Source organism: Athene noctua, chromosome 14 (assembly GCF_965140245.1).
Source record: "Athene noctua chromosome 14, bAthNoc1.hap1.1, whole genome shotgun sequence".
Taxonomy (NCBI): Eukaryota; Metazoa; Chordata; class Aves; order Strigiformes; family Strigidae; genus Athene; species Athene noctua.
In genome coordinates this window covers 16,307,685-16,329,634 of record NC_134050.1, presented here as the reverse complement: position 1 = coordinate 16,329,634, position 21,950 = coordinate 16,307,685, and the positions used below count along the sequence as shown (strand labels likewise).

Here is a 21,950-nt window from a genome sequence, read left to right as displayed (position 1 = left end):
CAAAATTTCAAGTTGCTTTAACAAGCCATATGGCTGTTGCAGATGTCAAAGACCTTTTAATTCTTATGCCAAAAGGTTTTATCTAGTGGGCATAGTCCTGTGTTAAAGCACTAGTAGTAATGGAACTTGAATCCCAATTTCCATGCTGCAGAAATTCAGGAGGATATAACATCCATGTTATATTTCACTGTCAGTCAAATTGCTAGCAGAGGAGTGGCTTAATTTACTCTTCCTGGGTGTAGTCATCCTTGTCAGCTGTCTCAAGACCTTCACGCTGACCTTGACACAAGAAAACTTTACTGATGTCTCACTTATTACCTAATCTGTGCACTGAAAGAACCCAGGCCCTCTTAGGACAAATAATACAGGAATATAGGGTTGCAAGATGAAGCATGAATGGTAATTGAAGTATTGTTTAAAGCTGACGTAGTTAAATCAATACAGAGCCCTAGGTGGGCATCATTATGTAAAGTAATAATCTAATCTTTTGTGATTTGGAGTAGCAAATTTTTGAGTGGACTTTAATTAATCCAAGGCATTTCTTTGTATACCCAAGACATGAATCTTAATCTATACAACCTATATCTTTGAATTCAGACAGTTCCTCATTATTTTAGTTCTTATCCCCACTATTTACTATATTAGTGAAAATGCCTGTTGATAACAGTATCAATTCAGCAGAGCTGGAATCCTGGGTTCCTGGGTCCATAGACCAGATCTCTACGTTACGCAGTGAAAATAATTGAAAGTAGAAGTAGTCTATTGTCCTTCATACAGGCCAGTCATAAGAAGGAGAATGTGACTCCTACAATTGTACAGCTGTTGCTAGACAACACTGAAATAGCAGGAATTGGGCTTCTGGGCTGTGGAGAAGCATAGATCCCCATGGTTACAGACACAGAGTGGTCCCCTAACTTTGACGTCTTTGTTCCAGAAGGCATGTGGTTAAGGGACCTTCACATCATCGTACTGGAGTCAGGGTTTTGTTTCCAACCTAGACAGAAGTGACCTTGTAAAATCTCAGGCTGTACAGATATCAAACTAATTCTGTTTACCTGCTGCACAAGGCAGGTGAATGAGCTTTTGGTCAGTTAAAATGAGTTCTGAAATATGAAATATTATGACTTATTAAAAAACAGTTGAAAGCTGAGCTTGAAATCTGCATTCCCTGGTTCATTGTTCTGGTTGTCTTTCCAAAGATGTTCTAGTTCTGCTCTGTGTATATTTTATCTTGAGCTTTGGGGAGGAGTATCCAAGAAATGAAATCACTAAAATTTGGAAAAACGGTAGGTTCATTAGCCATTCTTAGGGACAGAGACACATTATTTAATGCAGATAAAGGAAGAGTAGAACTTAAAACATGCTTAGTGAGAACAGAAAGAGAGTTTAGGAACAAGCCATAATAGACTGTATGTAAATAGATCATTTTTTTTTAAGGTTTGTATCTCAGCCACAGGTGCATGTCTTTTTGCATGGATGGCAAAAATAATTTCTGACATCAAGATTCTGTCCCTGCTAAATTTCAAATTCCTGTTCCAAATCACAGAGCATAAACATCCCACAAAAATAGCAGGAAAAAGTTGGCAATCATTAACAAGGGTTTTCCCCTCGGTTCTTGTCCAAATCCAGTGAGACATAAAGCAGTTTGGAAGCTTGAAAATTTTTCACTTTAACTGTTAAGTTTTAGCACATCACAGGAAAGGAAAACAGAGGTCAGTATTGGAAGTACTTAGGCAGCCTTAACTGTGGCTGCTTAATGTGGCCACTGTATTGTGCTCCTGGAGAACTTTGAGTCCAGTTCTGTGGAGCATGGTATTAAAAGTGAGGTGTTAAGCATATGGTCAGTGTCCCTGGACACCAAGGACTGCATCTCGGCTCTCAGTGTTTCTTTGGGGGGGGTTTCACGAGCTGTAGATTACCAGCTGGAGCCTGAAGGACAGAGAGATAGAGCTCCCATGACCTCTTGAGCTATATTCCAGAAATTGTCTGCTTTTCTTTGAAAAGTGCTGTTTTCAAGCAGTTGTCTTCTAGCATTAAAGAGATACAGGTGAAACTGAAGGAAGTTTTACCACTGTGAGAAATACAGGTTGGTTTTGTTGAGACTTCTGACTGTACCTCTTTAGTTCTGTATTTTTCCATGTTTTATTGACCTGTACTGAGTCCTTCCTGGCAAATAGTTAATTTCAGTATATACCTATGGTGTTACATACATGCGTGTATGTCTGACTAGATGCACATTCTCTACACTTCCTGAGAAATACCCATGTAAAGATAATTAAAATAGCCACATATAACTAATACTCTGTTGAGACCACTACCCATCATAAACTGACTGGAGATACTTTGAAAATGAGAAACCAGTAACCTGAGCTCCTGAGAAGGTAGCTCGTAGTACCTTGCAGGTGCTCCTCCTTACATCTCTGGGTCTCCCCAGTCATTACACATGACCCTTTTGTTCCTGAGTAGCTGTGGGAATGGAGAACCTTGGAGAGGAAGCCATCAGTGTTTCCCAAAGATCTTGTTCTCTTGTGCAGGGATGGATGTCCTAAGGTCTTTTTCAGTGAGAGGAGAGTGGGAGTAAACATCTCGTGTTCCTGTCCACTCACACATTTTTGTATTTTTGAAATCAGAACAGGATATTTTAATAAAACTTTGCTGTACCAATGGCCAAACCCTCAGCTGCTACATGGATCCTGTGTTTCACTTGCGTAATTAGAGCTGTGGCTAGTTTATGGATGCATATCTGACTTAGAGTTGCTATTGTGAGACATTTCGAGAAACGTCTGATGAGAGGAACATTTTGTAGAAACCTGACCTCAGCAAACCATGGAAGGGCCAGCGATGTGGCACAGGTGGCTGGCTTAGGCTTAAGGCTACTGTGTTGTACATAGGGCAGCCTTGGGGCTTTCCTCACGCAGGAAGAAGTTATTCAATAGTACTTACATCAAATGGGTCTGATCTTTCCCTCCTTTTAGCTTGTAAATTAATTTATGTCTACACAGACTGTGTTCAGAATAGTGTTACTGAGGGATTAGCCACTCCAGTGCATATTTCCATTGAATAGAATAGCATTACAACATTATTAAATAGCTCTTGAGTATGAATTTATCCAAGAAGTAGGTTATTAGAATGAAATCTGTTTTATTAGTGCCTTTAGGACACTCAGCCAAAACCCAGAGCCCTTGAGCGCTTTTCAGACGCATAACTTGAAACAGCCTCTACCTCAGAAATTTATAATCAAATTAGACAAAGCATACAAATAAGGGGAAATAGAGAAATTGAGGCATGGGAGGGACAAAATGGGTTCTCTGCCACCATGTAGCTGGGAAGTGTGGAGCTAGGAAATAGCACAGATGGTTTCTTTTAAAAAGTAGAAACGGAAAGGTGCAGCGATGTAAATGAGAATTTATTAACAACAAAGCCCAGAATCTGCACCTCCGGAAAGAAAGGGAAAATAATTTATCCGCCCACACTCACTTTTTTCTGACGAAGGCAGGTGAATACAGCTGCACTAATAGAGTGTGACGCTCAGAATCCTGAGCCGCGCTTACTGATGCAGAACTGAGAGGTAACCATCGTCTCTAGGAAAACAATAGCCCTTGCAGCCTCTGCGGGGGCTGCAGGGTTACATACTATTCATTCCCTGCACATGTCATTTTCATGTGAAGGTCTTTCCAATCCAGCTGTTATGGAGTCAATGGATGAAGCCGAAACGCAACAAGGACAGCTGAACAGGAAGGAGCAGTCCCTGAAAACCTCCCAGAAAACGGCACTGCGTGGTTGGGCTGACCAGTGGAATGGATTAATGCCTGGAGGCAACATGTATCTGTTTGTCCTCTCACAGATACTGGTAAGGCATCTTGTCATCACTTTGAAATGCTGGGACCCTTCTTTTAACTTTGTTGGTTTGGTTTGGGTGGTGTCCTCCTCATTCACTGTAGATGTAGCGATGGACATAGCTGCAGTCCTCTCGTTTCTGCAGGCACCTCTCCCAGCCTTGCTCTGCAGACAGCCTTTTGCTGTCTCTGACTCCCATCCCATTCCCTGCCCCTCTGCAAAAGCCTTCTTTGCCAAATGACCCATCTCCCAACAAATCTGTTTTCTGTAACTGATACGTATGGGGGTTAATAACCATCTCGTTAGCAAGTGGACTGGGAGGTGTATCCTTTGAAGTTGCAGTGTGCCCTTTGTGGTTGGGGATGAGGATATACCTCTCTGTGAGGGTGTTAAATAGAGCGTTGTTGCCTTTGCAGTTCTATCTTAATTGTGGTGCGTGCAGCAACCTTAAGTGGTTTAGACGAAATGTTTCAACATGTGTGTGTTTGTATCTGTTTATAGGGATGCCTGTGTGAATATGGCTATTGGTGAGAGCTTTGCACAGTATGAGATAGGCCTTAATAGTCTTTTAATAACATACAGAGTTCACTGAATTACCAGTTTTGAGCTAAACATAATGATGCTGAAAGTTCAGAAGTCGGAAGAATCTGTTGCTTTTTTGATGTACAGGCTACCGTGGGCAGTTCTTTTGCTAGTGTAGAGCAGAGTAAGCTTGCTTAACTCAGTGATATGCATCTAGTTAATGGTAGCTGAGCATTTAGCCTTCAGTCTTTTTATTCTTGTCAAGCTACAGCCTAGAAAATACCTGACTTCTTAAAGCAAAAATGATGATCAACATGAAATCAATGAGAACTAAATTAGTTAATTATGCAGTCTTGAAATGAAAATGAATGTTTGTATAATGAGAGATGCTTATTATGTATTTTCTGATTGATTGCACAGCTTCTCTGCATGATGCTGTGGTATAGCACTTACGGGACCATCCCAGCATCTCAGAATACCTTTGACCTGCTGTCTTACTTGCTTACCCCATTTAAACGGTTTTTGTCAGATCAAGGGGAGGTAAGTCACTGTACTCCTCTCTATATAGTTGATATCAGTCGCCTTGGGTGGTGCTTCTAATATCCCTTCTGATTAAAAATATAACATACATGTACTTCATATAATACAGTGACTGCTGCGATTGTGTGTGTGTCCTGAAACAGTGAAAAGAATTTTCTGATAAAAGATCCAGATTTTATCTTCAGGGTACAGGGATGAATTTTTGGCTATGATGTTAGATCAGCACAGCAGATTTTTCATAACGTGCAAATGATTGCAAATGAAACAAAGCAATAAGGAATCAGCCCACTAAGGTTTAGCCCACTGTAAAGGGAGAGCTGGAACTTAATTTATTAGGATGGATAGAAGCTTAAATTATGGAAGAATGGATCAACCCACATAAAGGGTGCGAATCACAAGATACTCAGTCACAAAAGTCTATTTTTGTTGAGTGTTTAGAGGATATCTATGTGCAGTAAAAGTATTTCAGGTGTACTGGGTTTACAGATTCAATTATATCTACAAAGCTACCCCAGTAAAATTGCTTTGCTTCTCACCATGACGTAATGACACACATACCGGTATGATTCATCTGATAAATTACTGGGGTAATTATACCCAGTGCAGATTTCTGTAGTGTGGACAGAACCTTAATTAAATGTTGAGCAGTTACTTTCAAAAATGAGGTGAAATATATTTGCTATCAGAATGCTTAGATTAATTGTATGTAATCTTTGTAGCATAGGCTATGCAGTACAAAAAGGAGATGTGACTCAGTGCCTCTTGTGACTGAAGTACAGTGGAGACTGTTTTTTGTGTTTTCATAACAATCTTTGAGCTGCATGTCACCTGCTCTTTTGTTATTTGAAAGAAGCACCTTTTCTTTGACCTTTCTCCATTGGATTTATTATGCACAATCAGAACTCTTCGTAGAGTATTGCCTGTGTCTTATTTGCAGTGGGTCAATTGTTAACAAATTGTTCCTTACAGAAAATCCCTTATTTATAGGATTTTGACTTAAAGTGTTCTGTGTGGAGGAAACCAATTCCTAGAATGCACCACAAGAACACCCCAACTATGGCTCTGTGCAGATGTTCATGCATATATTTGGGGACTGTTTATAATAGCACTATTTACCGTGCAAATTTAGACTTGAAAACGGTAAAGGCAAAGAAATCTTCTGATGTGAAAATAAGCAAATGAAAGTTCTTAACTTTGAATTTCTCTTGAGCTGTACTAATGGGTCAGAAACAAAATAAAATTCCATGCCCACTGAAGTCCATTAGAATTGAATTTTGCACCTACTACTGAGAATAGGCTGAGCTCTAAACTACTTAACCATGACTAAGATGTTGGAGTAAATTTCACTGCCAGTGTGTGAATGAACCTGATGGTATTTCACAGAACATGTAGAAAGCATAGAAAAGTCCTCTGTGACTGGGTTTTATGGAAGGACCCCCACACTTGGGAGCAGTACCAAACTTTTGTCGAAGCCCTTTGCCACAGTATAAAATTACACTGGTCCAGGCTGCAAAATTGAGTTGTGGATCCAGATCTAAATTTTGGCAATGCAAGAGGGTAGGGAGCTGATTTCCTGTGTGCCTTCACAGTGAAATCTGGTTTTTAGACCTTCTGAAATGCTGGGGCTTAAAGAGGGTTTCAGTTTCAGTCTTCTCTGAAGCCTGGCATTTTTTCTTGGTGGTGGTGGCTTTTCCACAGACTAGAGTATGGTATGACTAAATCTGCATGGGAAATCCAAGAATGAATACACAGTTTGCCAAGAACATGCATGCAGATGCGATACTGTGCCCCTAAATACTTTATGAATCATTGTCAATTCTCTTGTTTCACAGGACCTGACTAGAATTGGGAGCATTGTGGTATCATACATCCTGCTGTCTTTAGCTTCTCTAGGACTGTTATTTGTAGGATCTCTGGTAAGTTATGATACTGTGCAAATCATATTCATGCCCTTTTTCAGTGAGGTTTTATAAGATGTCCAATTTGCCCAAAGTTGTTGATGTTATGGCTAAGTTGATTGTAAAGCAGCATCCTTGGGGCTATTTCTATATAATTATCTGCTTGCTTTCTGTAGAGGAGTCACGACTACACTTACCCTTATTCAATTTCTTGATGAACTGGGGATTACACTGATGGTTCTTATTCTTAGAATCCACAGATGGGCAAACCATTTTCACGTAAATAGAAGGGATATGGTTCAGTAATGGGACCATCTAATATTGCTGCCTTATGAATTGCCTGCAGAACACCCATTGACTTAAGTGGCAGAAGATGCTGTTCCAGAGCACCAGTGTACTTGTGAACGTAATGCCCTTGTAGATGTAGGCCAAGGCCTCAGCTGCAGAACAAGATTAGAGGCATGACTACGATTAATCTAGTTAGCTGTCAGCTCTTTGGGAGCAGAGGCAGTGTATTGTGTTTCTCCATTGATTGTGTAACTGGCACAAAGTTATGTGGTAGATGGGAAGGTTATGGAGAATTTTTTCTTTTTAGGGAGCTCTAATTGAACATGGCTTTCCATGCCCCTGTATACTGTTCTGTCAGAATGAGAATGCAGTTGCTGAACATACAGGGGGAACATCATCTCCTGTCCTTACAGCAGTGCACCGTCAGGTAGCTCAGGAAGATGAAGCTGTTCTGCATCCATGCCGTTTGAGTGATGCACAGTATAATGAAGTACATCATAGAATCACAGGACTGTTCGTGGGAAGGGACCTCTAGGGATTGCTAGTCTAACATCTGCTTGAAGCAGGGCTGTTGCCAACACTCGATAAGGTCAGCCTTGCATTTTTCTACACAGGGTTGGAAAACCTCCAGGGAAGGAGGTGTATCTTCTCTCTGGGTACCTGTGCCATGACTGCATGGCACTATTGGGGAAGAATTTTTTCCTAATGCCTGATCTGAAATTCCCAAAGCTTAATGTCTGAGTTGAATTTCTGCAGGCTGTGGCCATTGTCCTTTGTGGTATCAGCTGCCCCTACCAAGAAGAGTCTGGCAACATCATCTCTGGAGCTGCCCTTCAGGTAGTTGTAGGTGGCTGTTAGATCACCACAGCCTCCCCTTTGCCAGGTTGAACAAGCCCAATTCCCTCCACCTTTTTCAGAGGTCATGTGCTCCAGACCCCCGACTTCCTATGTAACCTTCCACTGGGCCCACTCCAGTTTGTCCTTATCTGTCTTAATCTGGAGGGCCTAAAATTGGACACAGTATTGAAAGTGCAGCTCCATCAGTGCCAAGGAGAAAGCAATACCTCCTTTGATTTGCTGGCCACACTCCCCAGCAGGAAGTTTGTTGTGTTACATACCATGGGTAAGCTCACTCAGAGGCAGCACAGTGGCAAAATCTTCTGTTTAATGTGTTGGGTGAAGGTACTTCTTAAAACTCCTCCCAAGGCATAGTAATTAGTGTTAACGCCTCCATTATTGTGATCACTGATGTCGGCCTGGAAGTTAGGTGGATTTATGCTATTTTCTGCTTTTTTGATGCCACTGTTCCTTATCCAGATGAATTTTGTCCTCAAAAAATAAACTTCTGGTGATTTTGTAATTACAAACATTAAAGAACAAAATGAGACATCTGAGAGTTGTGATGAACTGTGTGAATTCCAGGTAATTTTGCAGCAAAACATTCTGAGCTGGAAATCAGAATAGTAGAGGTGTGATTTTTTTTTTTTTTTTTCTTTTTTTTTTTTTCCCCCCCTGCATATCCAACCTATTTCTTGGTGGATGGAAACATTTTATTGCTGACCTGTTCTTAGCACAGAAAGTAACTTTAAATAAAAGCTCTCTGTGCCCAAAAATTCTGGATTGAATAGCAGGGAAATCAGAATAGCAGGGGGTAATTAGCTGGAAATCAGAATAGCAGGTAGTGATTTTTCTGCATATCTAGCCTATTTCTTTGTGGATAGAAACATCGCTGACCCATTCTTAGCACAGAAAGTAACTTTAAATGAAAGCTCTCTGTGCACAAAAATTCTGATCTCAGTTTGAACTGCTTTGCATATGTAGTAACTCCTTGCAAATGAACACTTATACCAGCGTAGATTAGAGCAGACTTGGCCCATTTTTAAGTGTTGCTTAAAACTTTTGTACAGAAAATGGATTTATTACGATTTCCGTGTAGTCAAGCTTGTTCTGTTTCGTATTCCAGTGGTCTGTGCTAACAGTCTTATAGCTAGAGTGGAGGTACATATGTCACTGTGTGACAGTCTGTTCTCTGGGTAAGTTGCAGAGTATCAGAATATAAGAAATGTCCTATGAGTTCAGACCAGTGGTCCACCTTGCCCAGTATGTTCTCTCTAATAGTAGCCTTAGGAAGGGAGAGGCTGTTCAGAGAGAGCATCTAAGCCTTGTTCCTTCCTACCTACTGGTTACCTTACTCTGATATCTCAGCATGCTGCTTCGCAATTTGAAAGCATCTGCTTCTACCAGTATTTAGGGAATAAGGTATGCAATAGTCATTAGCAGAACACTGAAAATAATGTAGTGATGGAGCTAAGCAGGGTTTCTAGCATCCCAGCCTGGTGGACAACAGATAGAAGGCCGTCTTCATGCAACTTTATTTTCCCTCTGTCTCAGCTGAGTGATCTCTCTTTCTTTCTCTCAATGGGTTTTAAGTGATGTGCTGCCTAGAAGGGACCTTGAAGGGGTCTTTTTACGTCGAGGAGCGCCTTTATGATGAAATCTTTCTTTCCCAAATGTACCCTTCTCTCTTTATAGATGGACCTGATACATCAGTCCCACACTGATGTGTATACTAGGTGGCATACCAGTGAAAAGCAGCTTATGTGGTTTTTTATTCAGCAACTGTGGTAACTTAGAGTAATGCTTTAGTAGTTTCCTGGGGAAGGGAGAAAATGTGGTTTATACAGGTACTTTGTTGCTTTAATGTAGAGCAGTAACTGTTGGGCCACATAACAAGGCTGAGAAATGGTGGTCAGGCAGATTCTCAGAAGTGATACCGAGAGAACAAAGGCCCTGTCTGATCTGTGCACATGCTAAAGTCCAGCTCATTCCTGTATCAGGGAATCTGTCACTCTACACACAGAGCAAATTTTTCAGGAGAGCAGACCTCAGCTGACATTTGAAGTACTTTTCTGAGAACACTCAGGTACCAGAATGCATTGGGAGGTTAGCAATCACAGTGAAAATTAAGGGCTGGATAGAGTGCTTGAGGCTTATATTAGTGATGCTGTCTGTCTTCTGTCTCATACAATGGTGTGTTAAGATCCAGGCAGCTGCAGAGAACCAGCATTGAGCTGTCTAGCCCTCCTAAATAGGTTTTCAGAGCTGTTCTTCTATTATTTAGTTTAATCCCATCACTTTTAAGTATAACCATTTCTTCCAGTGTCTTAGGCAGCTCCTTATTTTCCACACACTTTCAACATAGAAAAAAGCTGCTTAATTTCTATGGTGTACTTTTTGTTCCTTTGGATTTACACTGCTCTAAATCACCAGTAAAATCAGTCCTGTGTCATCGTACCAGCTCTAGAATCTGTAACATATAATTGGTACCTAGACCTGACATTGGCCCTCAGCACAAGTGTTGATTTTTAGTAACAACAGCATTCTCCAGCAGTACAGAGTTATTGAGTGGATGCTTAATGCTGTGAACTGCTCAGCTGTTAGTCTTGCAGTATGTGAAAGAACCATGGCTAGTACTGTAGGACTGCCAAGCTCTAGAAGTCATCCTGGGGAATGAAAATAGAATCAGATCTTCAAGCTTCTTGCTTGTCATCTGGCAGTCCAAGTATCTAGGACAGGCTTAGTTCAGACTTGGCCCAAAATGTGTGTAAAGTAAGTCTAGTAATCATGTTCGTATGTTTGCTTTTGTAATTTCAGTGTACTCTGATTAACTGAAAAAAAGACAATTTTGTTTGAAGATTGTGAGAGTCTAACATTTGCTAAAGCTGTCTGTGGACAGAAATTAAAACTTGCTTCACTTCATTGTTTAGGCTCAGAGAAATGAGAGTACATGAAGACACACAGGCACAAGAAAACTGTTGTTTAAAATCCTAAAGCTAGTGTGCTTTAGTAGCCTAGGAAGATAAATTTGACCTTTTTTAATGGTACATTTTCTAAATTCAACTGTCCCTTTAAAAGCCATATAAGAAAAGGATGGAAGAGGCTTTACTTCAGAAAATACGACCTGTTCTTCTTATTCTCAAAAGAATGTATGATGGTTCAATATTGTTTGTGTAACATTTAGCCTGCGTGATACTGCTCCAGGTTCAATGCTAGAGGGATGAAGTTGCCAAGGTTGGTTGAAGCTGTAAGGGTCCAGATCCTGGAGTTCAGAGGTGGTCTTGAAATTTTTAACTGAGACCTGTGTGGAGGATTAAGAGTCTACTGATAAAATCTCCAAATCTTGTCTGCCACAGCATCTGTGCAAACCAATACAATACAGTAATCTTTTAGATTCATGCTATTTCAAGCCTTTCATTAATTTATATTATAAACTTTGATAGTACATTTATGTGCTATAGCTTCACAAGATTTATTATTTAATGTCTATACCATGTTTAAATTAGATAATTAGATTACAAAACAGTCTTTGCCACTGGCTAAAAACTAATATGAGCACTCTGGTCCTCAAACCAGGTACACTAAAATCAAGACCTCTTTAAAAAATCATTGATTTATATATGAATTTGGGTTATAGTGCCAGATTATCAGAGATGTGCAGTTCAGGAAAATCATATTTACTTTTGTTAACTCAACTATATCTAAATTTTAGAGGGCAAACCATTAAGTCAGAAGAGGTATGATTTGTACAGTAGTACAGTAGATTTCTGTTTTGTAAACAAGCCTAGGAAGGGTAAGAAACTGAACAAAAGGACAGTGATATCACGTTGGCTTGCATATGATGGTCACAAGCACATTCCGCTTCCACTGTATCCCTGAGTTAAGCCTGGCCAGCTCTGTGGAAACCTCTGTGGCTGAAAGCAGGTTTGAATGGATAGACGTGAATCCTTGTAACAGGCACCACAAAGCTACTCCTGCATGGAATATTCCTGTCCTCTTCAGTACTCTCCAATAATAGTACATTATAGTAAGCTGGGATGCTGCCCTAAAGACCCATCCTCTAGGCTGTGTGGAAGGGCTGGCAACAAGCAGAAAGCTTTTTTAAATGTTTGTTTCCTCCAGTTTTGGCATCTACTCAGAGCCCGTCCAGACCCCCCCTTTCCGCTACAAGAGGACAGACGCCAATCTGTGAGCCGTCAGCCTTCGTTCACGTACTCGGAGTGGACAGAGGATAAAAATGAGGATGACTTCCTAGATTTGGATCCTGTACCAGAGACTCCGGTCTTTGACTGCGTAATGGACATTAAAGCGGAGACAGATCCAGCTACTCTAACGGTCAAATCCGTGGGCTTGCAAGAAAGGTAGGGTAGATGTGACTAATAGGGCAAAGTCTGGTCCCAGATTTCATGGGTTAGGAGTTCTGTGCCTGGTAGGAAGCTTTATTGCCTTCAGGAATGTCACTTTAAAATGTGTTAAAGTCAAGCGCCTGCTTTATTTCCTGTCTTCTTTTTAGTCCAGTCATAAATATAAACTTATTAGCCAAAAAACATACCGTTTCTAGACAGCTGTCAGAGGGTGTTATTCATAAACATATTTTCTTTCCTTTGAAATATCCCTTTGTATTTGATCACCCTCTTGCCATTCCCCAAGATGGCACCTGCATAGCATGTAATCCACTGCAGGCGGTGAAAGCTTTTACCTCTGAAAGAGATGGATCTTGATAATTTTTTTCTGTCACTCATGCTGGAGTCCTTTTTCCAACAGTAAACCGTAGGACAAGTGGTAACCTGCAATAATTGTCATATAAATTAGTCCAAAAGTAAATTAATTCCTTTTGAAATTAATCCAGTAATGAAACTTTGAGGTGAACTGGTGTTCACTGCTTGAACCATCAGTGCAGTGGAGGTTCTCAGAGAGATTGGCAGCTGGGAAAAGGCAGTTTTATGATAAAAGGAAGATCTTTCTCTGCTTTGTGTTCTTTCAGTTGTCTTAGTGAAATAGAACAAAGACCTTGATGATAGAAATCCAGTGAAGAAATTCTACAAAGGTGGTCATGTTACGAATAAGAATGAGGTTACTGAGGGGCCCAACATAGTGAAGTATCACCTTTCTTTACTTCTAGGTTTGCAAGCTTAATTGGAGTGGTAACCATAGTTAATTGTCATATCTAAAACTTAAAACAAAGGGCAGAACTTAGATTTTTAGAAGTATGATGCTGAGTTTCCAAAGCTCCACATGACACAGTAAAAGGAAATGTTACAGAAGAGGCTTTTAATTTGCACTCTGTGAGCTTTGAATGTTTTTTGCCACTTTAATCTTGGCTACAACATTTGTCCTAAAATGTCCTACCATTTATTGTTATATTCTACTTTAAATATAAGATTGCGGTAATCTCTGGGGCTTGTCCCTGAACCTTCTGCTGTTGGTGAGTTTTGCTGTTGTTTTTCACTATGAACAAAATTGGGCTTGAAATGCATCAGTTATTTGTGCTTTTCACTACCTCTGATTTTGTCCCATCTCTCTCATTTTAAAGATGCTGACATTTCTTAGGTGGCTGCTAGCCTGCAGGAAAGATATTCACTGTTTCAAGAGAATTGGGGAGTATCAGTTGGGGAATATCAGTTGGTTCACATAATGAATTACAGTGAAAAAAGCTGTCAAAGAGGTACAGATGAGAAAAAGAAAGCAATTGCTTGAAGTTCTTGCAGTAGGTAGAATGTGTACGCTCAAGCTGTAAAATAAACTTTCAACATATGTGTGTGCTTGAGAAGCCATCATTTCAGGTTTGAGCTGTGCTCTGACAGATTTCATTTACACCAAGCATTGGTCTTAATTTGTTTGGTGATATGTTGAATTATTTACCTGTCCCTATTTTGCATCCATTCAGCTTCTCCATCTTACTTCCCTCTCATTCTTTAACCACCTACACCATTAGAAGGGTAGTCACTAGTTAAATTCAAACAGCACTGAATGTTACTCTTAAGAAGAAACAATCTCATTTCCTCATGCTGAATGTAGCCTCTTTAACCTTAAAAGAACCCAAAGCATTCGTTATCAAATACAGCTGTTTCTGAGGAGGAGTGTAGTAGCTATTTAATACCACACAGGAGCATAGGGTCAAAATATTTTGAAAGGTGTCACTAAAGATTCGGTCTCTACCACTAGTGGTCATGTTTCATCCAAAATCATTTCCCCATGACTGTGAATCACAGTAGGAGGCTGGCTGCACATTCTTTTGGAAAAACTCCTGAATCCAGAAAAGGGCTGCGATTCAAGTAACAACTTCTACTGTCTTCTCAGTGAGCTGGCCATGCCGGCATGTTTACATGGTTTTTCAACAGCTCCTGCAAACACCTCCTAACTAGATTTTGCCAGTTGAGAGTCATCAAAAATAAGTTTACTGTGTGGATGCATAGAACATTACACCTAATCATCATCATATTATGTGATTCTATTATTATGTTAAAGATATTTAAATATAGATTCACTGATGGCATTTGAATCTTACTTTTGTCTGTGATCTGTGAGATTGACAGAAGCTCGGAAATGCTTTAAAACTGCATTCAATAAACAGTGCAGGCATTTTGACTTGATTTGTGTTGTGGCTGACTTACAATAAAGCCACTAAAAATTCTACACTCAGCAACATCTGTGTTTTTAATGTAACTGTTAAAATGTTTAGACCTTCATTTTACCCTTCTCATGATGTACTGTTGTGGAAAGAAAGTTTTTCAGACAGAGAAATTATTCACTGTAATGGTTGGCTTCTCATGTCTGTATTAATGTTGAATTGGTGATGTTTATCCTAAGATCTTACCCCACTGATGTGGTCTGTGCTACCAATGAAGCATTATTCAGTAGGATCTGGCCTGACTAAAACTAAGACCATGATATTCACCTATCATGTCTAAAGTGTCAGTCCATATTTAGGCATCCAAAAATATATTGTGATTTACACAAGTATGAAAACTTTCCTGCAGTTGCCTGCTCAGCACCTTTGACAAGCAAGTTGCTTCTGTTTAGGTGATGAAGTATAGTTACCTCACTACAGCCAACACTTTGAAAGTGTTGGCCTTCATATTCCATTGTACAAAGTCATCTTCTGGTCTTGTTGACACAGGAAGCATCACCCATTGTCACAGTTCGTGACCAAAATGTACACAGCAGAACCAGCTGTGTGTTTTCTGAAGTTGCTGTTTATCTGTCATTGGGACCATGTCCATTGATGACCACGATGGGTCAGTCTGTTCTGTTGTAAGCAAACTTCCATTGCTGTGTTTTACAGGAGAGGTTCAAATGTTTCACTCACTCTGGATATGTGTACCCCAGGCTGTTCTGAGCAAGGTTTTGGCTATGTCATGTCACCACGGGAACAGTCAGCCCGAGAATACCTCCAGACGGCATCAAACATCCTTACTGAAGAGGAATTGCACAAGAAAGCACTGGATCCTTTCATACTTCAGGCAGAGTTCTTTGTGAGTATCTGATCTCTCTTCGAGGAGCATCAGAAAAATGGAATGTTGTCTGTCTTCTATGAACCTTGCTATTATTTTCTGCAAGTCTAAAATTAAGACAAACTCCACTCAGTAAAACATTTAATGCTAAATTTGTCATTCCTTGAAATGACAGTGTCTGAAAGCTTTCAGTGATACTGTCACTTAAAAACTAGATAATTGGTTCTGGCAATGAAAAAAAGCTTTGTTTTCACAAGTCTTTTTTTTTTTTTTTTTTTTTGTCCCCTGTTGCATGCTACTTTTTCACAAAAAAGCCCCCACTTTTTCACTAGAGTACAAAAAAAAGCCAAGTTTGCTGTAGGCATAACTTCTTGAAATGTGTCTGGAGTTGCCCTGGGGATGAAATTATTCCAAGTGCATAGTCTTTGCTGTTGAATGCTTGGCATGGAGCTGCTTTCCAAGCCTGAATGTTCTCCAGTTAGCCGAAGCACAGGATGGCTATGTCACTCAGCAGGAGCCATAGAAAATATGTCTTACTGAGGTTTTTTTCTGCACAAAAATTATTTACTAGTTGTAAGCTGCTCTGTCAGTTGCTTTTAAGAATTTGAAGTATGTTTCCTTGGCTTACTGTATCTGCTGTTGCTTTGGGAGAAAGAATTCTTCCCCTCATTTTGGGAAAAAAGATACGTACACAGATGAAGCAAGCAGTTGAAAATTGGATTTCTAAGTAGTAGGATAAAGGCCAGATGCATTTCAATGTATTGAGTACACTGGCTTTTGAGATCTTTGCATTTTATGAGTCTCTTCCCTTATTGCTTGAGTGTCCATGTGATAAGCATTGTCACGTTTATTATACCTAACAAAAAAACATGCAAAATGCTGAGTGGCTAGGAGTATTATGTCTGCTAGGCAGGATTGTAAATTCCTGCACAAGACAAGGTAACCAGGACACAGTACATGATCAAGAGCTAATAATGAAGTTAATGCTGCCAAGTCAAATATTCTTGTAAGCATGGAATCTCAGCAGAGGAGAAAGAAGATGATGTATTGCAACATAACAGCCCTTTCAGCCTCTCCTCTTTATGACCTGTAAGTGTCTGAAAGGGCAGGAGTAACACTTTGATTATCACTTGCTGTCCTCCCTCGTGCAATTTTAGGTTTTTTTTCAGTTTACAAGCACAGGGGGAGATGAGATAGTCTGGACTACTGTTTTAAAACAGACTGCAGGTATCTGTGGTCCTTAATTCACTTAGTGCTATGCAAGTTGAAGAAAAGCAGCTTTTGTGTAGGCAAGCCCTGATTCTTTTAAAGTAAAGCATCAGTTGCCATTCTAGGGAGGAAATGTTCACTTACTGAGTGTCTGAATTGACTGATGAACGAGTCCACATACAGTTTCATCAGTCTCTGAGGTGTGGTGCACTGTAGCTTTCAAGCAAAGAAAATAATGTTAGAAGTAAAAAAAAAAATACGCTTAATTTCTCTGAGAGATTTTGAATTAGTTTTCCTGGTGTTAAGAAGATCATTCAATAGCCAAACTATCCCAAGCCATTTTCATTCTTTAATGAAAACTGAAAAAGCATAGATAAAAATGCTGTGTAATCAAAATGTCATTTCCATAATTAAAAATTGTAAACTAGTTTGTTCTTTTTATGAAACGGTTATCACCAGCTAGCTCTGCATCATGTCTTTTCAGTCTGTCTAACCTATTATACTTGGTTTACAAAGTCCAGATCTATGATGTATTTCATTTTGGAAGGAAAGTCAGAGGGTATGTAACTTGCAGGGCTAAGTCCTGAAATTCTTAACAAGATTCAGAGGTTTCACTCAGGTAGAAGTCCTGTTGACAAGAATTTGCTTGACCGGTGAATGACTTTAGTCTTGAGCTTGGCTCAAGAAGGAGTTTTGGGTGACTAAATACAAGTATCAGTTGAGGAAAACATGAAGGTTTTGTTCCCATTCAGTTCCTCAGATTGATAGAAAACTAATTCAACAAAATGTTTTTATTAATTGCTTCTGGTTAAGCCCGACAGTATGCTCAGCGCTGTGTAAGAGACAGATGAAGTAGGTAGTCAGTATTCTAAAGTTCTAGAATTTAACATAGTCCGTAGCTCTGCTTACCTTAATTTCTTCCTCAAGTGAGACTTGTCTTACTCAACCTGACTCCTGTTACCAGTATGTCCAGTGTTGGCCTCTCAGATCCAGTGTGCAGCAGCTGGGATGACCATCCCAGCTGTGCTCCCAAGCTGCTGTGAGTCCTTACTCTGCTGAGCCTGGTGAACACATCCCATCTCATCTCATGCCTGTTGACCCCAGGTGGTGAAAGGTTTCTGTTCGTTCCTGCCTGGCCACTTAACTTGCAGGAGATGAGTAGTGGAGAAGCAGCCCCTCCATCTTTGTGTCTTCTTTGCCTCAACAGTGTAGAGAGCAGGTAATCCCTGAGGACCTCTTTGCTATCCTTGCCCGTGGAGCCTTGAAGTGTGGTGAGCAAAGAGAGTGACGCTCCCCGGCTCCATAGAGGCAGGTCAGCATGCCAACCTGTCACAACATGTGTCATAATTTGTTGCTGGTGAGAGTCAGTAGCAAATTATTTCCTTCCACCCTTAGAGAGGAAGAGAGAGTGTGAGTCAGAAAGTATGGTGTCTGAGGTCCATTGCTTTTGGAGCAGAGTATCTTACGTACCACCTTTTGCTTAGTTCTGAGCCTACACTTGCAATTCAGTTCTGATAATATTAGGAGCTAACATAACACCGTCGTGTGTATTACTCAACGAATTAGTCACTGTGAGCATTTTCATATTAAGAATTTCAGAAAAGAAAGCCAGTGACAGTAAAAGGAAACATCAATCATATTCTGGTGGTAGATTGCTAGAAGTACTGTGCCATATGTCTCAGGTGACTTCATCACTTTGCCTCACTCACAGGCAGGACGTCATGGGCTTGGGATTTTTATTCCTTTCGTGAATCTAATAATGCTACCTACTGTGTTTTCTGTTTGGTTGTGGTTTTTTTAACAGGAAATTCCAATGAACTTTGTTGACCCAAAGGAATATGATATTCCAGGCTTAGTGCGCAAGAATCGCTACAAAACAATTCTCCCAAGTAAGTTTCTGCTTTTTAAGTCACTGAGGCAGGGTGGTTTATTGCACATGCTGAAGGGCTTTGCACTTCCCTTTCCAGAATGCATGAAGTGTGCTGTCGCCACAGTGTATTGTCCAAAGCCCATATGATGAAGCACCATGCAGCGTAGATTAAATTTCAAAAGAGGTACAGAGTATGAAGAACCTGGGATTCACTAAACATCAGCAGCACTTAGGTTCTTAAGTCATTAGAATTTGCATCATTTGGTGCTGCTTAAAAATTCTACTGAAGAACTTGATGTATTTGTTCAGATAATACTTAGTGGTTTATTTGATTGAACTCCTTTAGAAGGACTAAATTCTAGCAATGTTATTTTCCTGACCAATGTTTTTCTTGGAGTCATGCCTTGAATGCAAACTGAGAATATTGGGAACTGTCCTGACGGCATTAAGATGGTACAGAAAATCAAAATCCTTTCCTATTACACTACTTTATTTGTAGCCAGGAGTAGGAGTTTTGAGAAACATTTTGGCACAAATTTTTACACGTGTCATCATTTTCCCCACTGCCATACCCAAAGTTACTTTGAAAAGTGATACGTTTAGATGTCTTGCCTCTTTTTTTAGCTCTAAGCCATTGCTGAAAGATGCCACCACTAGCCACAGTAGCTCTATTTGCAAAGCCCAGAAGGTTCAGTGTCACATTAGCAAAGATAAGTGCAGAAATGTCCTCAGCTATACCTATCATTTTAGTCAATGAACCTGGGTTGGAAATGGTTCCAGAAGAGATTGTTTTATCTAGACTTACAACTCTAGCAGCTGCAGCCAATGATCCAGTGTGCACAACCCTTCTAACGACTTCGTATTTCACCTTAGACTAGAAGTGTAGAAACGTTCAGCCACATTTCACTGTTGCTGTGCTAATGACTGAGGTGAACCGTTCAAGTTTTTGCTGGAAAATTTAATTCACTGTTTTTGCCGGAAATGAAGGATTGCAAAAGTTGTTAGTGATTTCAGATACCCGAACTGCTAGATTTTAAAGTGATCTGTATATTCTGAATTTGGGATCTAATGTGTACTTTGAGAATTGGATCCATTTTAAATATATCACATTGGATGTTTAAACTGAAACATCAGAATTGCTGCCATTTTGAAGACTAACAAATGCCAGTTGGCCCGCTATCCTGTATTTTTAAGATAGATCACTCAGTGGGTTAATTATTTGCTGGAAACTTCATTTCAGCCATATGAATATCTTCTAGCAGCCATTGTTGTCACTTTGACCTTTCCAGGTAAGATAACTAGGTTCTGCCCTTCCATGCCTCCAAGGGTTACCAAGCTTATTCCAAGCTCATTGTGATATGGATATTTTTTCTGAATTAATTCCAAAACTAGTAACTTCTGTTCAGCTTTGTCCCTGGATGTGACCAAAGGATGGCTTGATGTGCTGAGGAAAGAAGAGGGCTGACTGTTCACTTTTATCCAAGTGCCTCCATTTTGAAGGGCTTGGTGCTGACAGTAAAGAGGCTAGCAAGGAGAGCTAGACATCCTCTTTATGCTTCAGAGCCAAGGGTTCCAGAAAACGATTCATGCTCAAAACAGGAGGGGGAACCAGAGGCAAGATGAGGGAGAGTCTGGTGTTTTTCAGGCTATGATCATCCACTGAATTGTTTCTCAGTTGACCAAGTGGTGTCTGTGCTGCCTTGAGTATCGCCCTAGCATTCCTCCAAGTTCTAGCTGCAGAAAGCAGTAATGGCAGGAACTGCTGAAGAGTCTGCAGTACTTCAGACTCAAATGACTGATTATCATAGGGAATAGGAAATGCTTGATTACCAAACTAGAGTCAAACCCAAAATCTGAATTTAAAAAAGTAACTAAAATTCCCTTACCAGCTGTATCGCCAGAAGCAATCTAGGCAGTTATCATTAAAAGGTAAGCACTTAACATAACGATCAGTTATTTGTTACCTTACAGTTGATTCTAGTAAGTGAGAGACATGATAATAGTCTGTAATTAATTTCATTTATATTTCTTTTGTAATAATTTTTCTTGCAGATTCTCCCAGTTTTGTTGTTGGTAGTAAAATGGCTTAGGAGGTGCCTTTTTGATGGCAGAAGGGTGTTTTTGGGAAAATGCCAAGCTAAGGAGGTTGATTTGGATATCTCCTAACTATGAATTTGTTTGTTTGCAGACAGTCCTCTTCTGGGGATGATTCCTATGGCATTTCCTGGAAAATGATAACTTTTCTATAAGATATTTGGAGGCACTTTTTGAATACATAGAAAAGGATGTTCTTGTTCTAGAATTTCAGAGGTGGCAAGAACTTACTGAAGCATGTTTTATATCAATCTTTTAGAATTCTTTTCTCATGAGAATGTCTAGACAACAGACTTAAAATTTCTACATACTCTATTGCTTTTACACCATTTTAAGTTATGCAGAACACTTCAGTTTAGCAAGTTTCTGTAAAATGTCAGACATAGTGTTAACCCAAAATGGCCATCAAAGAGACTGTGGAAAAAATAGCTGACATATCATTTGATACAGACTACCATTGCTTTTTTAAAGGCGTGGTGTCTTCTTGAACCTGGCCTGTGCACTTATTTTGTCCTGGGAGAAATGTTCTCATTGAGAGTAGGATTTGGGTTTGCTTGAATGCCTCTCTATTGAAAATTTGAAATTCATACATCAAACTTTTACATTAAATACAGTCTTTTTAGGATTTTTTTTTTTTTAAGAAGGAGTTATTCCTGTTTATATATTTTTGAGATGCAATTGAGCTTCAGCTATGCATTCTGCAAAACAGTGCATGCTTCTGTATCAGCAGTGCATTAATAGGCCTTCCTTATATGAAATAAGGTTGAAACTGTTCACTAATATACTACCTTGACAAATGTAAAATACTACATTAACAGAAAAATCTCAAGACAAGTATTATAAAGTAAAAGCATATTTTGAGTAATGTTTTAATATCTGTGGATACAGCAATAAAAAAATCCACAATGAATAGTAACTGATATTCTACTACAGTTAAAGAATACTAAAAGAAGCCTGTGCTTAAAAGTCTGTCGCACCTGTTGATAGAGTTCTTCAGATCCATTTTATTTCTCCCTAAAGACCCACCATGAGATGGACAATGCAGTATTATTGCTGTTATTAGTAGGGAAAAAACATGTAATCGTTACTGAAATTTTGGTTGACTCCATGGATGACTGCATAAAACCCAGACAAAGGGACTTCATGCAAGGGGTCTAACTACCCAGTCCGGTGACTTTTAAATAGACATCTGGCAACCGATGTCTCCTTTATAATGGTGTGACATGTTGCAGGCTATCATAATTACTGATTAAAAAGCAGATTTTTATCTCTTGTCTCGCCATCTCCCCAGTACTAGAGACATGAGCAAAGTTGAACAGGAGAGAGCTGTTAGAGAGGAACTCACTCGCTGGTTTCTGTACTTCTGTGCTATACAGCAGTATCTTTGTTAATATCTTTATT

At 39.7% G+C, this 21,950-nt stretch overlaps 1 protein-coding gene across 13 annotated transcripts in view; it reads left to right on the top strand.

Moving 5' to 3' along the window:
* The window catches only part of PTPN5 (protein tyrosine phosphatase non-receptor type 5), an 85,633-nt gene that overhangs the window by 43,327 nt on the left and 20,356 nt on the right, over nt 1-21,950 (top strand). For 10 of the 13 annotated variants that reach the window (XM_074917933.1, XM_074917940.1, XM_074917939.1 and 7 more), the window contains 6 exons: nt 3,669-3,850; nt 4,780-4,899; nt 6,732-6,815; nt 12,045-12,283; nt 15,208-15,397; nt 18,390-18,474. In XM_074917933.1, coding sequence (XP_074774034.1) covers nt 3,669-3,850; nt 4,780-4,899; nt 6,732-6,815; nt 12,045-12,283; nt 15,208-15,397; nt 18,390-18,474 — 900 coding nt within the window. The remainder of the gene's footprint in view (nt 1-3,668; nt 3,851-4,779; nt 4,900-6,731; nt 6,816-12,044; nt 12,284-15,207; nt 15,398-18,389; nt 18,475-21,950) is intronic. The other 3 variants (XM_074917944.1, XM_074917942.1, XM_074917941.1) reach the window with 1 other exon arrangement.